This window comes from Pristiophorus japonicus, chromosome 4, assembly GCF_044704955.1.
Source record: "Pristiophorus japonicus isolate sPriJap1 chromosome 4, sPriJap1.hap1, whole genome shotgun sequence".
Taxonomy (NCBI): domain Eukaryota; kingdom Metazoa; phylum Chordata; class Chondrichthyes; family Pristiophoridae; genus Pristiophorus; species Pristiophorus japonicus.
Window position 1 is genome coordinate 197,109,104 of NC_091980.1, and position 19,529 is coordinate 197,128,632.

The 19,529-nt window shown below is 42.1% G+C and overlaps 1 protein-coding gene and 1 pseudogene across 4 annotated transcripts in view; one reads left to right on the forward strand and one right to left on the reverse strand.

The window, feature by feature from the left end:
• ryr3 (ryanodine receptor 3) overlaps positions 1–19,529 on the reverse strand; it is a 561,329-nt gene that overhangs the window by 275,934 nt on the left and 265,866 nt on the right. For all 4 annotated transcript variants that reach the window (XM_070878983.1, XM_070878984.1, XM_070878982.1 and 1 more), the window contains exons 28-34: positions 17,866–18,074; positions 15,017–15,231; positions 13,201–13,270; positions 10,224–10,384; positions 7,103–7,268; positions 5,244–5,330; positions 495–721 (exon numbers count right to left, since the gene is read on the reverse strand). In XM_070878983.1, the coding sequence (XP_070735084.1) occupies positions 495–721; positions 5,244–5,330; positions 7,103–7,268; positions 10,224–10,384; positions 13,201–13,270; positions 15,017–15,231; positions 17,866–18,074 (1,135 nt within the window). The remainder of the gene's footprint in view (positions 1–494; positions 722–5,243; positions 5,331–7,102; positions 7,269–10,223; positions 10,385–13,200; positions 13,271–15,016; positions 15,232–17,865; positions 18,075–19,529) is intronic.
• LOC139263587 (U2 spliceosomal RNA) lies at positions 3,875–4,109 on the forward strand (annotated as a pseudogene).

Here is a 19,529-nt window from a genome sequence, read left to right on the forward strand (position 1 = left end):
GCAGTGGACGGTAGTTCGCTCTGAATGAACCAAAACATTGTAGCAAAGGTTGACCTGATCCCATGTTAAACCTAAAAGCTAATTGAAGCTGCCCAAGTCTCCACTTTCTGACTGCCTCCTCTCGTTGTTAACAGTGCGAACAGCTGACTGAACCTATCTGAAGCTGTTCGCACTGTTCATTGTGAACAACTATGGGGACATGTCAAACTCTGATACAATGTATGGATTCTATTCATGTTGCCTGCTTTGTTTCTGTTGTGAAGTTGGATGTTGATTAAATGCAGCCATAAAAACAAATTGGCTTTTAAAAAGTCGATAACTACAGAACTGAATGAAATAGCTGATTCGTTTAATACAGTTTTAGCGGCACCTTTATAACTGATGTCTATGATGATGGAAAATAGTGAGCACCATTTGCCCGAAAAAGGCAGTTGTGTGGGATAAGCGAGCACGGTATAAGTGGTTGGGACTTCAGCACTTCAAGATATACTGACCTATTCTCCTCAGGAATGTGCAGTGCTAGCATCTGCAATGGTTCAAGAATCTGCACTACCCAGCCATGGTGATCACTAATCCGTGCTGTCTCTACATTGAGAAAGCTATTGGGCATTCTACTCCACTGAACAGGAGTGATCATCTGCACGTCAAGTCGAGGAGGACACTGTGGAATAGGATTCCTTTCTTCACTTTTAAATATAGCCGCAGACAGAGGCATAGCATTCTGTACCAGAAGATAAATAATAAAACAGTCTTTAAATGTACAATAATGCGAATGATACCATTAAACCGCTCGTAAACATTTGCTTTTTCTTTTATGTGAAAAAAATAGGAGGATTATTTACCACTGTGATCCGAAACATTGCACCTTTCAGTGGGTGCACTAACATTCTTAAGAGATTACCTTTTGAGTCAAACTACATTTTTAATGACATTGGTTGTATTTCTAATATAAAAGACTTGTGCTAAACAAATCAAAAATCTCATTCACATAAAGACTGCAGTATTCTGGAAGATGCTTTCCATCATAATTTACATATTAACAGAGACCTGTGAAGTGTCATGTAACAAGAGCGTATAAAGTTACAATTCCTCCATCAAGTACATAAGGGATGAAATTGCCACTTTATTGCGCCCCGTTTATGCCGCCGGTAGGTGCTAATAAGGCACAATTGCCCTTTCGTCAGGCAGCGGTTGACCCCCAAGATTTTGGGGGCGATTTGGAGGTTGCGCTGCGCTGCGCCCCATGATTGGCACCCCGGGCCGGCGCACTCCTGGCGATGATGTCACTGCCCTGCGCCGACCCCTTTGCGCCCCGCGGGGAAAATTGTCTCATGGGGCACCAGGCTGGCGTTGTGCTGACATCTGCCTGGGGCGCCCTTTAAAGGGGAGGACGAGTGCGCCCCAGGTCGCCATTTTTTTTTTGTCGGCCGACTTTTCCGTCAGCCCAATAATGGAGGCCCTCGTCTCGACTGGGCCTCTGTCATACAGCCTGGTACTCCTATTTGCATGCTGGGCCGCTGGCCCGGATGAGATTGTCCCTGGTGGCCCAATGATGGCCACCAAAGGGCCATGCAGAGTTTGCGGCGGACCTCCCCTTTAAATGAAGGGAAGGGGCGTTGTGGCGTGTCAGCTGACCTCAGCAACGCGTTGACGCCTCGGGAGCGTCCCTCCGAGGTGGAGCGCCTGAGACAGTGCTCTGCCTTGTTTGAGGGGCGCAAAGGGCAATTCCACACTGGGGCGGAAACTGACCCGGACCTGGAAGGTTACCGCCCCCGGACGGGCCGCGGGACAATTTTGGGCCCACAGAGTTTTAGTAATGTTCAGCATCAGCACAATTCAGCACTAGTACCAATACTCTATTTTTAATGAGGATTTTCAAATAATCTGACCAATTGTGTTTGTCTGCCTATAAAATTAAACATTTTTAAATCGCCAATTAGACTCAGTACAAGATTCAGATAGGCTGGTCAAAGACAGTACAAGGGAGTTTCACAGAATCTGACAGTCATAAAGTAGAATGATCCTAAACCGACCCTCACTGGGCCTCTATACTCTAATCACTGGTCTCAAAGGTTGAACATGTAATGAAACTATTATTCCCAGCATGCCTAGAAAACATCACTGCAAGTTTTAAAGCAAAGGCAAGTATGCAGGGAAGATTTTTTTTCCCCAATTATGCACACAGACGTCTCAATAGGTTTCTCACAGCAAATCATTGTAACACAACCTAACTACATGATACATGGTCGGATACTGGCACACAGGATGGGCTTCAAGTTATGCAATTGTCTGTACTGTGCATGTAACTCCTTCAACTTGCATCTCAAGATAACTACTCTGCTTGCAGGATGAGATGGCACATAATACAAGGGAACAGACCCAAACTGGAGAAATGCGCAGAAATTGCTAGCCCTTCACTCCCTTTGCGGATGGGACCTAGACATAGAAACATAGAAACATAGAAAATAGGTGCAGGAGTAGGCCATTTGGCCCTTCGAGCCTGCACCACCATTCAATATGATCATGGCTGATCATGCAACTTCAGTACCTCACTCCCGCCTTCTCACCATACCCCCTGATCCCCTTAGCCATAAGGGACGCATCTAACTCCCTCTTGAATATATCCAACGAACTGGACTCAACAATTTTCTGTGATAGAGAATTCCACAGGTTCACAATTCTCTAGGTGAAAATGTTTCTCCTCATTTCAGTCCTAAATGGCTCACCCCTTATCCTTAGACTGTGACCCCTGGTTTTGGACTTCCCCAACATCGGGACCATTCTTCTTGCATCTAACCTGTCCAGTCCCATCATAATTTTATATGTTTCTATGAGATCCCCTCTCATTCTTCTAAATTCCAGTGAGTATAAGCCTAGTCGATCCAGTCTTTCTTCATATGTCAGTCCTGCCATCCCAGGAATTAGTCTGGTGAACCTTCGCTGCACTCCCTCAATAGCAAGCACGTCCTTCCTCAGATTAGGAGACCAAAACTGCAAGATGTAGTCTCACCAAGGTCCTGTACAACTGCAGTAGACATCACTAGTCGAGACATCAAGAGTGTTGAAGGATAGATGACGATGAAGACAGAGGCTTTCCCTGAGCTGAAGGCCAAGACAATTCTGTTCTTGGAATGTCATTTTGTCCCTTCCCAGTCATTCATTCACATACATACATATACACAACCATACAATCAAACATCACAAACAAATTCTTGCCATGCAAACTCTGTTAGAAGGTGGTTCTTGGAGTCAGTATTCTGACACATGTTCTTCCTGACATTGTAGGCTTGAAAGTTGTTCAGAAGAAGACAGCTACTCACACTCTATGCCACTTTCACCATTGGCAAGCACACGCGCAAACACATATATTGGAGAATGTAGGTAGTGCTCTTGAGCAGGAAGCACTAGATGCATCACACTGCACAGGCAAGGAGAAGCAAGTGGTGACTTTTTTCCTATTCATCATTGTTGCTGGCAAGACCAGAATTTATTGCCCTTGAGAAGGTGGTGGTTGGACTCCGTGTGGTGGCGGTACTTCCACAGTGCTCTTTGGGAGGGAGTTCCAGGATTTTGACGATATCCTGGACGATATATTTCCAAGCCAGCACAGCGTGTGAATTGGAGGGGAACTTGGAGGTAGTGATGTTCCTATGCGCCTGCTGCCCTTGTCCTTCTAAATGGTAGAGGTTGCGGGTTTGGGAGGTGCTGTTGAAGAAGCCTTGGCGAGTTGCTGCAAAGCATCTTGTAAATGGTACACACTGCAGCCACGATGCACCAGTGGTGGAGGGAATAAATGTTTAAGGTGATGGATGGGGAGCCAATCAAGCGGGTGCTTTGTCCTGGAAATTGTTAAGCTTCTTGAGTATTGTTGGAAATCGCTTCTCGGCCTTTTGGCTAAGATCATGCGTAACTGACCTGACAGGGGAGTAACCATGACCAGAAAGTGATTCTCCCTGGATCAGGAAGGTGGTTCTCCTATGCTTTTTGGAAATAGGAGGTGGGAGGGGTGGCTTGACCCATCCACCTCCACAGAGGTGGGTGGGGGGCACAAACCCACCTCCATGGCACGAACCTGGTATTGCAGTACTTCCAGGAACGGTGCAGTGGCTCTAGGCCTTTTGGCTAAGAGCATTGGCGCAGAGTGATCCTTGACAGGTGCAGGGTGACCTCTGGCGTTTGTGATTTGACAAAAAATTGGAAAGATTGGCAACGAATAAAAAAAATAAAAAAATAAAAAAAAAAATTTAAAAAATTGTTGGAGCTGCACTGATCCAGGCAAGTGGAGAGTATTCCATCACACTCCTAACTAATGCCTTGTAGATGGTGGAAATGCTTTGGGGAGTCAGGAGGTGAGTCACATGCCAGCTTCTGAACTGTTCTGGTAGCTGCAGTATTTATGTGGCTGGTCCAGTTAAGTTTTTGGTCAATGGTAACCCTCAGGATGTTGATGGTGGGGGATTTGATGATGGTAATGCTATTGAATGTCAAGGAGAGGTAGTTAGGTGCTCTCTTGTTTGAGATAGCAATTGTCGGGCACTTGTATGGCGTGAATATTACTTGCAAGGACAAGAACAGCAGGAATGTGCTGTCAGATGGCTGCATGGATGCTATTAGTGTCTCCCTGTACTTTGGAATGCCCAGCAACACAGTGAAATTACACAGCGACATCATGGTCCCATTTCTATTCTAGTGAAAAAGGAGATAAATGCACTGACTCTTCTCAACAGTGCATTACCCACACTGACTATATCTGTAGACAACAGATTATTACTCTGCTACCTGACACAATGGTGGGGTTTCACTGCATGTCTCCTTGCAGCAGATGGTATAGCTGTGCAAATGCCTCCCTTAGCCTTTGGAGGTCAGTGCCCTCAATCATTGCCTGTTAAGATGTGGCGGGACCTTCAGATAGGCTTGGTAGCATAATGGCAGTGCAGCCAGTCCAGGATTCGTGGCAGCTGATCTCTCTGGCAAATCTTTTAGCTTCGCTCGTTAAATACAGCAATTGGGATTCTATTAAAGTAATCCCATCATTAGTTTTACATTGACTTGCCAAATGGAACTGCACTCTGTAGTTTACAGGTAGGTGCTTTGTTGTTCCCGGAGCTGGAGTGAAAGTTTATACTCTCTGAGTCACTTTACCAATCCTCTCTTCGTTAGGATCTTTCTGTTCTATTGAACTCTGCCAGTCGGAAACTCACAACCTATTTATACATTAGAGCAATAGATTTTAAAACATATACCTTTAAATTTCCGAGTTCAAACTGGATCAGGTTTGGACTCGTGGCCTGCATAAAGACAGCTGGGAATAACTTTGTGCTTGGTTCAATCTGAAAAAAGTCACATATAAAAGAATAGGTTATTTTTTGCATAATCCTTAAACACTCAGATTGGGAAAAAAACAAAATTAATTATGAGTGACAGGGTAATGTTTTGTCTAAACATATGGGGGCCGAAATTCAGGGCTGCCAGAAAGCTGATGCACTTCCCTTTTTTTGGATGTTTTTACCGTCGGGTGTGATGAGGCGGGCTTCTCCTCTTTGCCGTTTTTTTGGATCGGACCGGAAGCCAGTCATAATGGGGGTGGAATTACGGCAGTAAGTGCTAGTGAGGGGCGGAAGTCAGGGCGGGACAGAGTCTTTGCCACTGTCACTCAGCGGCGAAGCGGTGGTGACATCAGTGCCTGTGTGTGTCACCACGTCTCTCCACTCATTTAAAGGGGAGAGAAACAGCGTTTCTTTAGGTTCGGCCACTGGGCCACCAGGGAGGGTTTCGGACGGTCTTATCCGGACCCTGAATTTCAGCCCCACTAGGTGAATGCCTCCCCTCTGATGGGTGTAGAATGTAGTGAGTGAAAATATCTTTGTTAGTCACAACTCAGTTCCTAATGAAAGTGATTCCAAATTGACAATCTAACTGTAATTAAGCAGTCTGCATCAGAATGACTGGATGAAAAGTGTCAATGTGGTGCAGCTGGGTTACCCTCTGAAATTAGGGTTTATGCATACTTTTGTGGCAGGTTAGAGGAAACTAAAGCACATCTGAAATCTGAATCATAGTTCGCAGTTAACTTTGAAAGTGATTGTGTGCTTTTTCTTTACTGTTGGCCTTCTTATTAAATAATTGTAGTTATGGTACAGGAAATGTTTTAATAGAGTGACTAAAAATAAGCATGGTTGCACTAATCTGATTGACTGGAGCCCTCCTACTTCCTCCAAGTATTATTAACCTATAGTGTAGTGAATGTGGATTTGGCTGAAAAAGTATAAGAAAAATAGACAGATTCCTTTTAAACAGACACTGGACGAATATAGACCTGATGCCAAGGCAGGAGGGAGAAGAAAATGTTCTGACCTGGTTCTGCACATGGCTTAAATACAGTAACAGACTGAGTCAGATGGATTGGATAGCAATTTTTTGCTCCTACCTTCAGTTTGAACATACCCATAAAAGAAAGAAAGAAAGACTAAGATTTATACAGCGGCTTTCATGACCACCAGATGTCTCAAAGTGCTTTACAGCCAATTAAGAACTTCGTCACTACTGTAGTGTGGGAAATGCGGCAGCCAATTTGCACACAAGCAAGCTCCCACAAACAGCAATGTGATAATGACCAGATAATCGTTTTTTTTTGTTATGTTGATTGAGGGATTAACATTGGCCAGAACACCAGGAATAACTCCCCTGTTCTTCTTCGAAATAGAGCCATGAGATCTTTTACGTCCACTCGAGAGAGAGAGAGAGCGAGACGGGGCCTTGATTCAACATCTCATCCGAAAGATAGCACCTCCCTCAGTACTGTGTTGGAGTGTCAGCTTACACTTTTTTTTTGTGCTCAAGTCCCTGGAGTGGGACTTGAACCCACAACCTTCTGATTCAGAGGCAAGGGTGCTACCCACTGAGCCACAGCTGACACCCATGCAATGTTATTAAATTGAATAAACTTAAGCATTTTTTATAAATCTTGTTAAGCATTGTTTCAGTATGTTCCCCTGTTAACACAAAATAGAGTAGAACTGTATAGACCCTAACCAGATCTTTAACATTTTGTAAAGTAGATGGAATTTCTGCAACTTAGCATTCAGCAAGCCAACCATTTTACCTGGTATTGAGTACTGAGATCTTTTCCATTTGCTGTGAATGTTAACCGGCCTGTTGCTAAATCAATGAAACAACCAATTTCAAGGTCAGCACTACTGCTGCTTGATCCCTTTGTGCTGCCGACAATATCGCCTCCCCAAACCATGTAACAGTTACAGCGTTTGACACTACAAAGGATATCAGATGAGAGAAACAGATTTTAGCATTTCATTCACTTAGAAGACAGGCATTGCCAAGAACTTCCGGCTTAGTGATCACTGTTCTTCATGTAAATATTTCACTATATAAAAAAAGGATGAAATAATGGATTCGATTCAGTTCCAAAAAAAGTGTGTTCTCTGCATTCTAAAATAACAGATAGCCCACAAATTATTGGAATTACAAATATCAGCTGGGAAACTATAAATATTGTGAAAAGATTGCGTCAAGTTCTTAATTCTTAGACCACACATAGTTAAAATCATCAAATCCTGGATAAATAAAGGAGACTACAAAGGTATGAAGGCAGAGTTGGCTAAAGTGGACCGGGAAAATAAAGTGTTGGATGGTTGATGAGCTGTGGCAGACATTTAAGGAGATATTACATAACTCGCAACAAAAATCTATCCCAATGAGAAGGAAAGACTGTACGAGAAGTGATGACCATCCGTGGCTAACTAAGGAAATAAGGGATGGTATCAAATTGAAAACAAAGGCATACAATGTGGCCAAGTCTAGTGGGAGGCCAGAGGATTGGGAAACTTTTAAAAACCAGCAAAGATTGACGAAAAAAATGATAGAGGGAAGATAATGAAAGTAAACTAGCACAAAATATAAAAACAGCCAGTAAGAGTTTCTACAGGTACATAAAAAGGAAAAGAGTGGCTAAAGTAAATGTTGGTCCCTAGAGGATGAGACTGGGGAATTAATAATGGAGAACAGGGAAATGGCAGAGATGTTGAACAAATATTTTGTATCGGTCTTCACGGTAGAAGACACTAAATACATCCCAATAGTGGATAATCAAGGAGCTATAGGGAGGGAAGAACTTAATACAATCACTATCATTAATGAAGTAGTACTCGGTAAAATAATGGGACTAAAGGCAGACAAGTCCCCTGGACCTGATGGCTTACATCCTAGGGTCTTAAAAGATGTGGCTGCAGAATTAGTGGATACATTGGTTGTAATCTATCAAAATTCCCTGGATTCTGGGGCGGTCCCAGTGGATTGGAAAACCGCAAATGTAATGTCCCTATTTAAAAAAGGAGGCAGACAAAAAGCAGGAAACTATAGACCAGTTAGCCTAACATCTGTCATTGGGAAAATGCTGGAGTCCATTATTAAGGAAGCAGTAGCGGGACATTTGGAAAAGCATAATTCAATCAAGCAGAGTCAGCATGGTTTTATGAAAGGGAAATCATGTTTGACAAATTTGCTGGAGTTCTTTGAGGATGTAACGAGTGGATAAGGAGGAACCAGTGGATGTGGTGTATTTTGATTTCCAGAAGGCATTCGATAAGGTGCCAAATAAAAGGTTACTACACAAGATAAAATTTCATGAGGTTGGGGTAATACATTAGCATGGATAGAGGACTGGCTAACTAACAGAAAACAGAGAGTCGGAATAAATGGGTCATTTTCTGGTTGGCAAACAGTGACTGGGTGCCGCAGGGATAGGTGCTGGGTCCTCAACTATTTACAATCTATATTAATGATTTGGATGAAGGGACCGAGTGTAATGTAGCCAAGTTTGCTGATGATACAAAGCTGGGTGGGAAAGCAAATGGCGAGGAGGACACAAAAAATCTGCAAAGGGATATAGACAGGTTAAGTGAGTGGGAAAAATTTGGCAGATGGAGCAAAATGTGGGAAAATGTGAGGTTATCCACTTTGGTATAATTTAAATGGAGAAAAATTGCAAAGTGCTGCAGTACAGAGGGACCTGGGGGTCCTTGTGCATGAAACACAAAAAGTTTGTATGCAGGTACAGCAAGTAATCAGGAAGGCAAATGGAATGTTGGCCTTTATTGTAAGGGGGATAGAATATAAAAGCAGAGAAGTCCCGCTACAACTGTACAGGGTATTTGTGAGGCCACACCTAGTGTACTGCATATAGTTTTGGTCTCCGTATTTAAAGAAGGATATATTTGCATTGGAGGTTGTTCAGAGAAGGTTCACTAGATTGATTCCAGAGATGAGGGGGTTGACTTATGAAGATAGGTTGAGTAGGTTAGGCCTATACACATTGGAGTTCAGAAGAATGAAAGGTGATTTTATCGAAACATGTAAGATAATAAGGGGGCTCGACACGGTGGATGAAGAGAGGATATTTCCACTCATAGGGGAATCTAAAACTAGGGGACCTAGTCTCAGAATAAGGGGCCGCCCATTTAAAACTGAGATGAGGAGGAATTTCTTCTCTCAGAGGGTTGTAAATCTATGGAATTCTCTGCCCTAGAGAGCTGTGGAGGATGGGTCATTGAATATATATGAGATAGACCCATTTTTGAGCGATAAAGGGTTAAGGGGAGCGGGCAGGGAAGTGGAGCTGAGTCCATGATCAGATCAGCCATGATCTTATTGAATGGAGGAGCAGGCTTGAGAGGCCAAATGCCTATTTCTTATGTTCTTATGACAACTCAATGGCCAATACAATGCAACCATTGGCGAACATGCCAGATCTTCATTGAACATGGCCATAATAGTGTATGCTAGATAGCATTCGTTATCGAAAAATCATTAGATTAAACTCTATTGTGATGGAAATATTTTTCCACTTAAGAGTTAAATAAATGCTTGGAACTAATGGAGACTCAGAAATACATGGTCAAATAACATTACAGATTGAGTTGTGTGGGGAGCAGCCACATTCCCATGACTAGATGAAAATTTTGATGCGGAAACCCAACTGAAGAACAATTCTAGTTAAGGCTCCTCAAGGAGAAGAATTCGCAATCACTACTTTTTAAAAGGTAAAAAGAAAATCTGAAATTGCTGAGATGTTAAGATTTATATTTTCTGTAAAGTAGATTCTGCAATTCAGCACATACTGTGAATAAAGCTGTAATTCACGACAGATTTATGTAGACTTTTTACATTGCATCCATATATTTCACATGGGTAATAATGATAATGCCTACCTTTCATGAACTCTGCCTTTCTCATCACCCAGAGTGACAGTGACTGTCCGATTTTTACTCAAGTCAAATGATTTGCCGTAGTAATGGTAATCAGGGGTTACCCAGCCAATCCACACTAAAGATGGATCTTGTCCTGCAAATATTCTCACTGCATAACAATGCTGCATAGCAAAGAGATAGAAGGAGCACAATTTAGCAAAGTAATTGTAAGAATCATTTATTACATGGATAAATGTGTATTTTTGAGATATGTCACAAAGGCTCTAACTTCAGTGACTAGAGACTGTGCATCATTTTATTTTTAACCTTTCAGAATTGTAGCTATCTTACCAACTAAAAAATTATACTCAATAACAAAACATTAGATTAAAAAAAGGTTTAAAAACACAATTCTAGTGGTTATCCGTCCACATCACAAAATGGCATTTCCCTCGTATTATTTCCCCATTTTTGGATCTCTAGTTGCTGCCACCGATTGCCACATTTTCATACAGTGAAGTCTAAATGTTAGCTGAGGCTGGGACTCATCATATATATCAATGACTTGAATGAAGGAATAAAGAGTTATATATCCAAGTTTGCAGATAACACTAAGTTAGGAGGCACAGCAAGTTGTGTAAACTGGAGCAGGAAGTTAAAAAAGGGACATTGAGAGATTAAGTGTGTGGGTAAAACAGTGACAAATGGAGTTCAACGTGTGGAAGTGTGAAGTCACCCACACTGGATCCAAGAAAGACAAATCAGAGTATTTTCTTAATGTCGAGAGACTAGGAACTGTGCAGGAGCAAAGGCATTTGGGTGTCCAGGTACACATCACTACAAGCTAGTGCACAGATATGGAAATTAATCAAAAAGACTAATGGAATGTTGGCCTTTATTTCAAGGAGGTAGGAATACAAAACAGGAGGAAGTTATGCTTTAGTTGTGCAGAACCTTGGTCAGTCCCCACCTGAAGTACTGTGTTCAGTCTGGGCACCACTTCTCAGGAAGGATATATTAGTTTTGGAAGGGGTGCAGTGTAGATTCACCAGAATAATACCAGGATTTAAAGGGGTAAATTGTGAGGACAGATTGAATAAACTTGCCTTGAATTCTCTTGAGTATAGAAGGTTGTGGGGTGATCTAATCAAGAAGTTTAAAATGACAAAATAATTCAAAAGGGTAGATGCAGAGAAACTATTTCCCGTGGCAGAGGAATCCAGAACAAGATGGCACAAGATTAGAGCAAGGCCTTTCAGGAGTGAAATCAGGAGGCACTTTTTCACACAAAGGGTAGTGGAAATCTTCAAGACTGAGATCGATAGATTTTGTTAGTCTAGGGCATCAAGAGATATGGATCAATGATGGGTAAATGGAGCATAAATGGAGTTGAGGTGGAGATCAGTCATGATCTGATTGCATGGTGGAACAGACTCGAGGAGGTGAATGGCCTACTCCTGTTCCTATGTTGCTGTATCTGCTACTCAGGAGTCCAAGGCCTAGAAATTGAATAATGCCCGAATGAGGGTGTTATTCCGGTGCAGCACACACTGTATGCCCCTAATGAGGTCGGTGATAGGACCATGGGAATTGGTTAGCCCAGCCTCATTTGTTTATTACCAGTGAACTGCAGGTGCCAGTCGTGTCCCCAGAGGCAGCTTGCTGGTGCAAAGTGGCACCGATAGATCGACCTGCTCGGACGCTGGCTAAGAGAAGTCGGTGCTGCCGGGGCGGGGAGGGGCAAGCAGTGGCTGGCAGCAGCCCGTGGAATTACTGTGGAGCCGGGAGAAGCTAACACCTGTTTCAGGCAAGAGCACAGGACCCTTCTGCAGGATCCTTTATATGGAAGGAGTGCACTTCTGGCACAGCGTGTGTGTTTGCACGTTGGCTGCTTTATTGGATGCTTATTGTTGGCATCATCACATCGCTAGGCTAAGTTTGGTCTGAAGATCAATTAAACTGTCTCAAGGAATCACTGGCATTACATTCAATGAGTCCACTGAAGTCTGAATATCATCTGCAATTGGACTCAAGTCTGTTCCATGTACTCAGGATTCAAGTCTTTTTCTTGGGATTCATCAAACGGTAACAATACACTATTTTGAAATTAAGAAGTGAACCTGCTTTGTATTTTACATGCATATAAGAACATAAGAGCATCAGAAATAGGAACAGGAGTAGGCCATACAGCCCCTCGATCCTGCTCCGCCATTCAATAAGATCATGGCTGATCTGATCATGGACTCAGTTCCACTTCCCTGCCCGCTCCCCATAACCCCTTATCTCCTTATCGTTTAAGAAACTGTCTATTTCTGTCTTAAATTTATTCAATGTCCCAGCTTCCACAGCTCTCTGAGGCAGCCAATTCCACAGATTTACAACCCTCTGAGAGAAATTTCTCCTCATCTCTGTTTTAAATGGGCGGCTCCTTATTCTAAGATCATGCCCTCTAGTTCTAGTCTCCCCCATCAGTGCAAACATCCTCTCTGCATCCACCTTGTCAAGCCCCCTCATAATCTTATATGTTTCGATAAGATCACCTCTCATTATTCTGAATTCCAATGAGTAGAGGCCCAACCTACTCAACCTTTCCTCATAAGTCAACCCCCTCATCCCCGGGATCAACCTAGTGAACCTTCTCTGAATGGCCTCCAAAGCAAGTAGATCCTTTCGTAAATATGGAAACCAAAACTGCACGCAGTATTCCAGGTGTGGCCTCAGCAATACCTTATATAGCTGTAGCAAGATTTCACTGCTTTTATACTCCATCCCCTTTGCAATAAAGGCCAAGATACCATTGGCCTTCCTGATCACTTGCTGTACCTGCATACTATCCTTTTGCGTTTCATGCACAAGTACTCCCAGGTCCCGCTGTACTGCGGCACTTTGCAATCTTTCTCCATACTCATTAAATGCTAATTGCATGATTTCTCAAGATTCTATTATCATACATAGACTTAAATAGAAACATCTGTCTTTTTGTTGCTTTGCACATTACCATAGTAGATTTTTTAACAATCTCTCGGTCATCTCTACCTCCAGGTAGATCACGAGTCAGCTTTGCACTCCTAAAAGCAAAAAAATATGTTTTGTAATTTTAATGGAAGCCAGAGATTATTCAAAGAAATTCAATCCAGAAATTAGCTCCCTAATTAAGAGCAAAGGGTACAGGGGTCTTATTGTAAAAATTCATTAACAAAACTTTAGATGAATCACAACATAAGGGATTAAAAATATAAATTTTCAATAAAAAAGGTGAGTTTTAGTTTATCCAAAAATGCAGAATATTGCAGCTTGATTTTGTTTAAAGAAACTCACACTGATTTTGATTCCCCATGCACTTGTTTTTTAATTTCTAAAATAGACAGGGCTTTGAAATCACAAACACTTATTTCCATAAAATTCCTTTGTTTGCTATTTTAATGGATGCAGTAACTCATTTAAAATAAGGCAACACTTTATTTGATGGTCAATTGTTCATTTGATAAAGGAACCTGTGTGTGACTGAATACTAGCACAATTAGATTAGTTGGTTCAAATAAATTTATCTTCAGCACTATTGAATATCTGTGACTGTCAGCTTGACTCAGATTACAATATTTTACTTCTGAGTCAGAAAGTTGTGCACATAAGCCCCCCTACAGACGTAAGCACAACATTTAGGCTGGCACGTCTGTGTAGTACAGAGGGAGATTTGCATTGTTGAAGGTTCTGGGGGTGAGATTCAACTGTGGCACGGGCCGACAGAGGCAGTGGCGGACTGCCTCCCATTATACACCCCGCCCAATTTTATTTTCCATTGACTTAAACCGAGGCGTTTTCTGTCAGCTCATGTGGATTTAAAACTTATGGGACTGCTTGATGAAGAACAGGGAAGATTCTCCTGGAATCCTGGTCAACATCACCAAAGAAACAGATAATCTGGTCGTTCATTCATTTGTTGTTTGGCGAACTTGCATTGTGGAAAATTGGCTGATGCATTTGCTTACACAAGTTAAAAGCAATCCACTGGCTGGATAGCATTTTGGGACATCCAGAGGATTTGATATAAATGTACGTATTTTCTTTTACAAGATGAGCTCCCATCAAAAGTCTGGGACTAATTCCTATAGGGGCAGACTTTCACCTTCATTTTCGGCGGTTTTCTCAGTTGTACAGTTGCTTTTGTGAGAGAAACCACCCAGTGAAAGTTTCCCCCTTACTTTTTAAATGGAACCGCCCACATCTCAAAATGCCTGCTGGGAGCAAACCGCCAATGTGCATCGCCGAGAAAATCGCCAGGGTGTAAGTTTGGCCTCAACGGAAGCCCGTCCAGATTGCAGAGGGAACCACCCTGTAAAAGCTGCTTAAACAGGGCGGTAGGTGAGTATTCTGCAAAGAAAGGTAAGTTAAAGGTTCTTTTTTTTTTAATCGTAAAACGGTGATTAACTGTAAAACTATCTTGAGAATACCTTTTTTTTTAGTGAAATTTTTTTTTAACATTTTCCCCCCCTCCCTAGGCCCAACCGCAGCCTCGGACTAAATTTTTAAAAACATTTTAAGACTGCCCGTTTCATCTAGTTTCGCCTTTAACCGCCGAGATTATTGATACAAGATCTTTTCTCTCACCGGGCGATATTTTTTACCTGAATTATGTAAAGTTCCACCAGCGTTAGTTGCAAAACTTTAGCGGTTTTTCTGGGTGGCAATCAGGTGTTGAGGGGCTCTAGGGAAAGTCTAGCCCTATATCACGACTATTGTGCATACATATATATTGGAAAGTCTACTTGTTCAGCTAAGAAGACAATACAATCAAATAATTGAGGTAAACTAACCTTAGTTTAGTCTTTCCTGACAATGTATCTGCACTGTGAAGTCCATCATCATGAGCCATATGTGAAATGCCATCAGGTTTATATGTTGAATGGAACTCAACAGGCATACTCAAACGGTAGAATGTCATTTCAGTAATGCAGTTCTGAGTGCCAAAGGTTTTATGGGTGACTTTTAAACAGGGTGGGCTGTCTACAGTCCCATCAATCCTTGTTACCTATAAATTAGATCCCAATTTTAGTTATGCATGTACAGTTTCTGTATCACAAAAATTCCACATTAATGTTTTATAAGTATTTATGTAAACAAGTGATGAATGTGTCAAATGTTACTACTAAATTGACAATTAAAAAGTGATGGCTACAATATTAATACAGAATGCTATCTTTAATACGGATTACATTTAATTTACTTTTTGTGCAGTGCACTGAGAGTTTCATTTGCTTTTGCTTCATAACTACCAATGAAAACATCAGAAATTTGTAATCGAGTCACCATGGACTCTTAGGCCCCAGTATTTATAGAAAGGTGGTGAGTGTGCGGGGCAGTCCGAAAACGGCCGAATAAGCCGGTTGGGGAAGCAGCGGTTTGGAGTCACGCTGCTCATTCAAAACATTGGGACATTAATATCGAGGGCCTAGCATCAGGTCAATAATGCCAAAGGTTAGCAGAAGTTAGCAGCTTCTTTGTCGAAATGGATCATTTCTTTAGAACCCCATCATCATCATCATAGCGGTCCCTTGAAATCGAGCAAGACTTGCTTCCACTCCAAAAGTGAGTTCTCAGGTGACTGTACAGTCCAATACGGGAATTACAGTCTCTGTCACAGGTGGGACAGACAGTGGTTGAAGGAAGGGGTAGGTGGGGAGTCTGGTTTGCTGCACGCTCCTTCTGCTGTCTGCGCTTGATTTCTGCATGCTCTCAGCAATGAGACTCCCAGATGCTCTTCCTCCACTTAGGGCGGTCTTGGGAAAGGATTCCCAGGTGCAGGTGGGGATGTTGAGGCTTTGAAGGTGTCCTTGAAACGTTTCCTCTGCCCACCTGGGGCTCGCTTGCCGTGTAGGAGTTCCGAGTAGAATGCTTGCTTTGGGAGTCTCATGTCGGGCATGCAGACAATGTGGCCCATCCAATGGAGCTGGTCGAGTGCTTTGATGCTGGGGATGTTGGCCTGAGCGAGAACACTGACGTTGGTGCGTCCATGCTCCCAGTGGATTTATCGGATCTCGTGGAGGCAGCACTGGTGGTACTTCTCAAGCACTTTGAGGTGTCTACTGTATATGGTCCACATCTCTAAGCCATATAGGAGGGCGGGTATCACAACTGCCCTGTAGACCATAAGCTTGGTGCCAGATTTGCAGTCCTGGTCTTCAAATACTCTCTTCCTCAGGCAACCAAAGGCTGCGCCGGCACACTGGAGGCGGTGTTGGACCTCGTCATCGATGTCTGCCCTTGCTGAAAGCAGGCTCCCAAGGTATGGAAAATGGTCCATGTTGTCCAAGGTCGCGCCGTGGATTTTGATGACTGGGGGGCAGTGCTGTGTGGCAGGCTCAGGTTGGCGGAGGACCTTTGTCTTTCGGATGTTTAATGTAAGGCCCATGCTTTCGTACACCTCGGTGAAGATGTTGACGATGGCTTGGAGTTTGGCCTCTGAATGTGCGCAGACGCAAGCGTCATCCGTGTACTGTAGTTTGTTGACAGAGGATGGAACGACCTTGGATCTAGCCTGGAGGTGACGAAGGTTGAACAGGTTCCCATTGGTTCTACAGTTTAGTTGCACTCCAGCGGGGAGCTTGTTAAGAGTGAGCTGGGGCATTTTGTAGCAGGAAGATCAAGAAGAGCGTTGGTGCAATGACGCAGCCCTGCTTGACCCTGGTCCGTACGTGGATTGGGTCTGTGGTGGATCCTACATCCATAATAATTGCAATTAACCATATAATTACAATATATTAAAGCTGCAGATTGATATTTTTAAAATCCATAATATTCCTTTATAGTGCTCTCACTTATTGGACTACCAGTTGCTGTGCAATTGGAAAAAGTCTTAACAATTTTAAGTTACAGGTACAACGTCTGAAATCTGGAATCCTCGGGACCGAATCCGTGCCAGATTTCAGGTTTTGCTGGATTTCCGATTTCGCCACCTGCCGATCCACCAGTCCTTGCCGAAATGTCCGGTTTTCGGACAATTCCGGTTTTCAGAAGTCTGGATTCAGGACATTGCACCTGTATTTTCAAGTAGTCTTTGGACTGAAGTTAAAAACAGTATAAAATATTTGAAAAGCCACATCACAATAAAACTGTAAGTAAATGCACCAAAAATGTCACAATATGTTCATAACAAGGTTTCAAACTGCTAAAATTTCAGAAATGAAACATGTGTTGCAATCATTAAGTAGCATGTACTCTCTTACAAAGATGAAAAGCAACAAACGCACTTCCAATATTTAAACTCTTCATCTGATGGTTGATCCTATAATAATCAATTTACTTCTAAAGGCACTGTTTGACAATGTTCCACTGTTTACCAATGTCACAGAGATGCCGTGTGATCAGGGCCACTGCTTTATAGTGAGTGAATAAGTCAAAGTCAGTTAATATCACATGGGATTCTGAAAGTTTTATTCTAAATATGTGGATGGATTGCGCATTTCCATATATTTATATTTAGATCCATCGCTTTATGCTGACCAATAGACTTGCTTACACAAGATTATGGGATTTCCTGGTGTTCAAATGGATTTTGGGATTGTATTTTGTAATTCCATCCTCCTGTGAAAACCACAAGTCGATGGCCTAATGCATGATATCTTCAGTGTAGGTGTGTAGATTTTAGTAAAAATTTGTATCTTACCGCAATATGGTTGTGATCTTTTGGTACGGGGACAAACTGAGGTAAGCGTTTACTGAACCACATGGCTAAATCACGGTTCATGTTTACTGAAAAAGGCTCAAAACCCTCTTGTAAACCACACATTGTATAGTACTTGAAAGTGGTTGCATCCTCTCCAAAGTTCAGGCGCCCTATCTGAGACAGGCCCAGACAGCAAATTGGGATTAAACCTAAAGAAAGATGAGGGGAAAATACATTTTATTTATTTTATATTGGTTTATTAAGATATTTCTAAAATTAAGTATGAATAACATAAGTATCAGAGTTATGGTTGTCATGATAAAACTGTACAATGACATATTAGGATACATAGATTATCCACGATAAGTATGGCAACTAAAAAACAAATTCTGTGACGATAATTGTTAAGTATGATAATCCTAATTGATTTTCATGAAAGATTCAGCTTCAATGATCAATTTTGTTGAAAACAACAGAAACATCCAATTTATCTCCCCCACATTACTTAGGTTGAGAAGGTGAGTGAGTCATGTAGAGTCCAGCTAAAAAAAATCTGGATTTCCTAGTATGGTTAATTTCCTTACTGTTGTTATATGGAAGATACCCAAGGAAACAAACTTCCCCTTTTCTGTTCCGTCTTAGTTCCCATTCATGGGATGCAATTTAATGCAAAATAAAACAGGCAGGTTCTGTATATGCTGCAAGTACAAATTGGAGGCATATATATACACAAAGAATCTACAAAGGGATATAGATAGGCTAAGTGAGTGGGCAAACATTTGATAGATGGACTATAATGTGGGAAAATGTGAGGTTATCCACTTTGGTAAGAAAAATAAAAAAAGCAAATTATTATTTAAATGGGGAGTGTTTACAAAATGCTGTAGTATAGAGGGATCTGGGGGTTCTTATGCATGAAACACAAAAAGTTAGTATGCAGGTACAGCAAATAATCAGGAAGACAAATGGAATGCTGGCCTTTATTGTAAAGGAGATGGAGTATAAAAGGGAAGTCCTGCTGCAACTGTACAAGGCGTTGGTAAGATCACACCTGGAGTATTGCGTACAGTTATTTAAGAAAGGATATATTTGCATTGGAGGCAGTTCAGAGAAGGTTCACCAGGTTGATTCCTGAGATGAAGAGGTTGTCATATGAAGAATGAGAGGTGATCTTATTGAAACACGTAAGATTCTTAGGGGGCTTGACAAGGTGGATGCAGAGAGAATGTTTCCCCTCATGGGGGAATCTAGAACTAGGGGGCATAGTTTCAGAAGAAGCGATCATCCATTTAAAATAGAAATGAGGAGGAATTTCTTCTCAGAGAGTCGTGAATCTTTGGAATTCTCTGCCCCAGAGAGCTGTGGAGGCTGGGACTTTGAATATATTTAAGGTGGAGATAGACAGATTTTTGAATGATAAGATAGTCAAGGGTTATGGGGAGCGGGCGGGGCAGTGGAGTTGAGGCCAGGATCAGATCAGCCGTGATATTATTGAATGGCGGAGCAGGCTACAGGGGCCAAATGGCCTACTCCTGCTCCTATTTATTATGCTCTTATGTTCTTATGTATGCCATGGGTATTGCATAAATTTTTGTTGCATAATGGTAACATCTGGACCCTAGATGCACCACACAGGAGAGCAACAAAGCTATTTTGCAACCTCA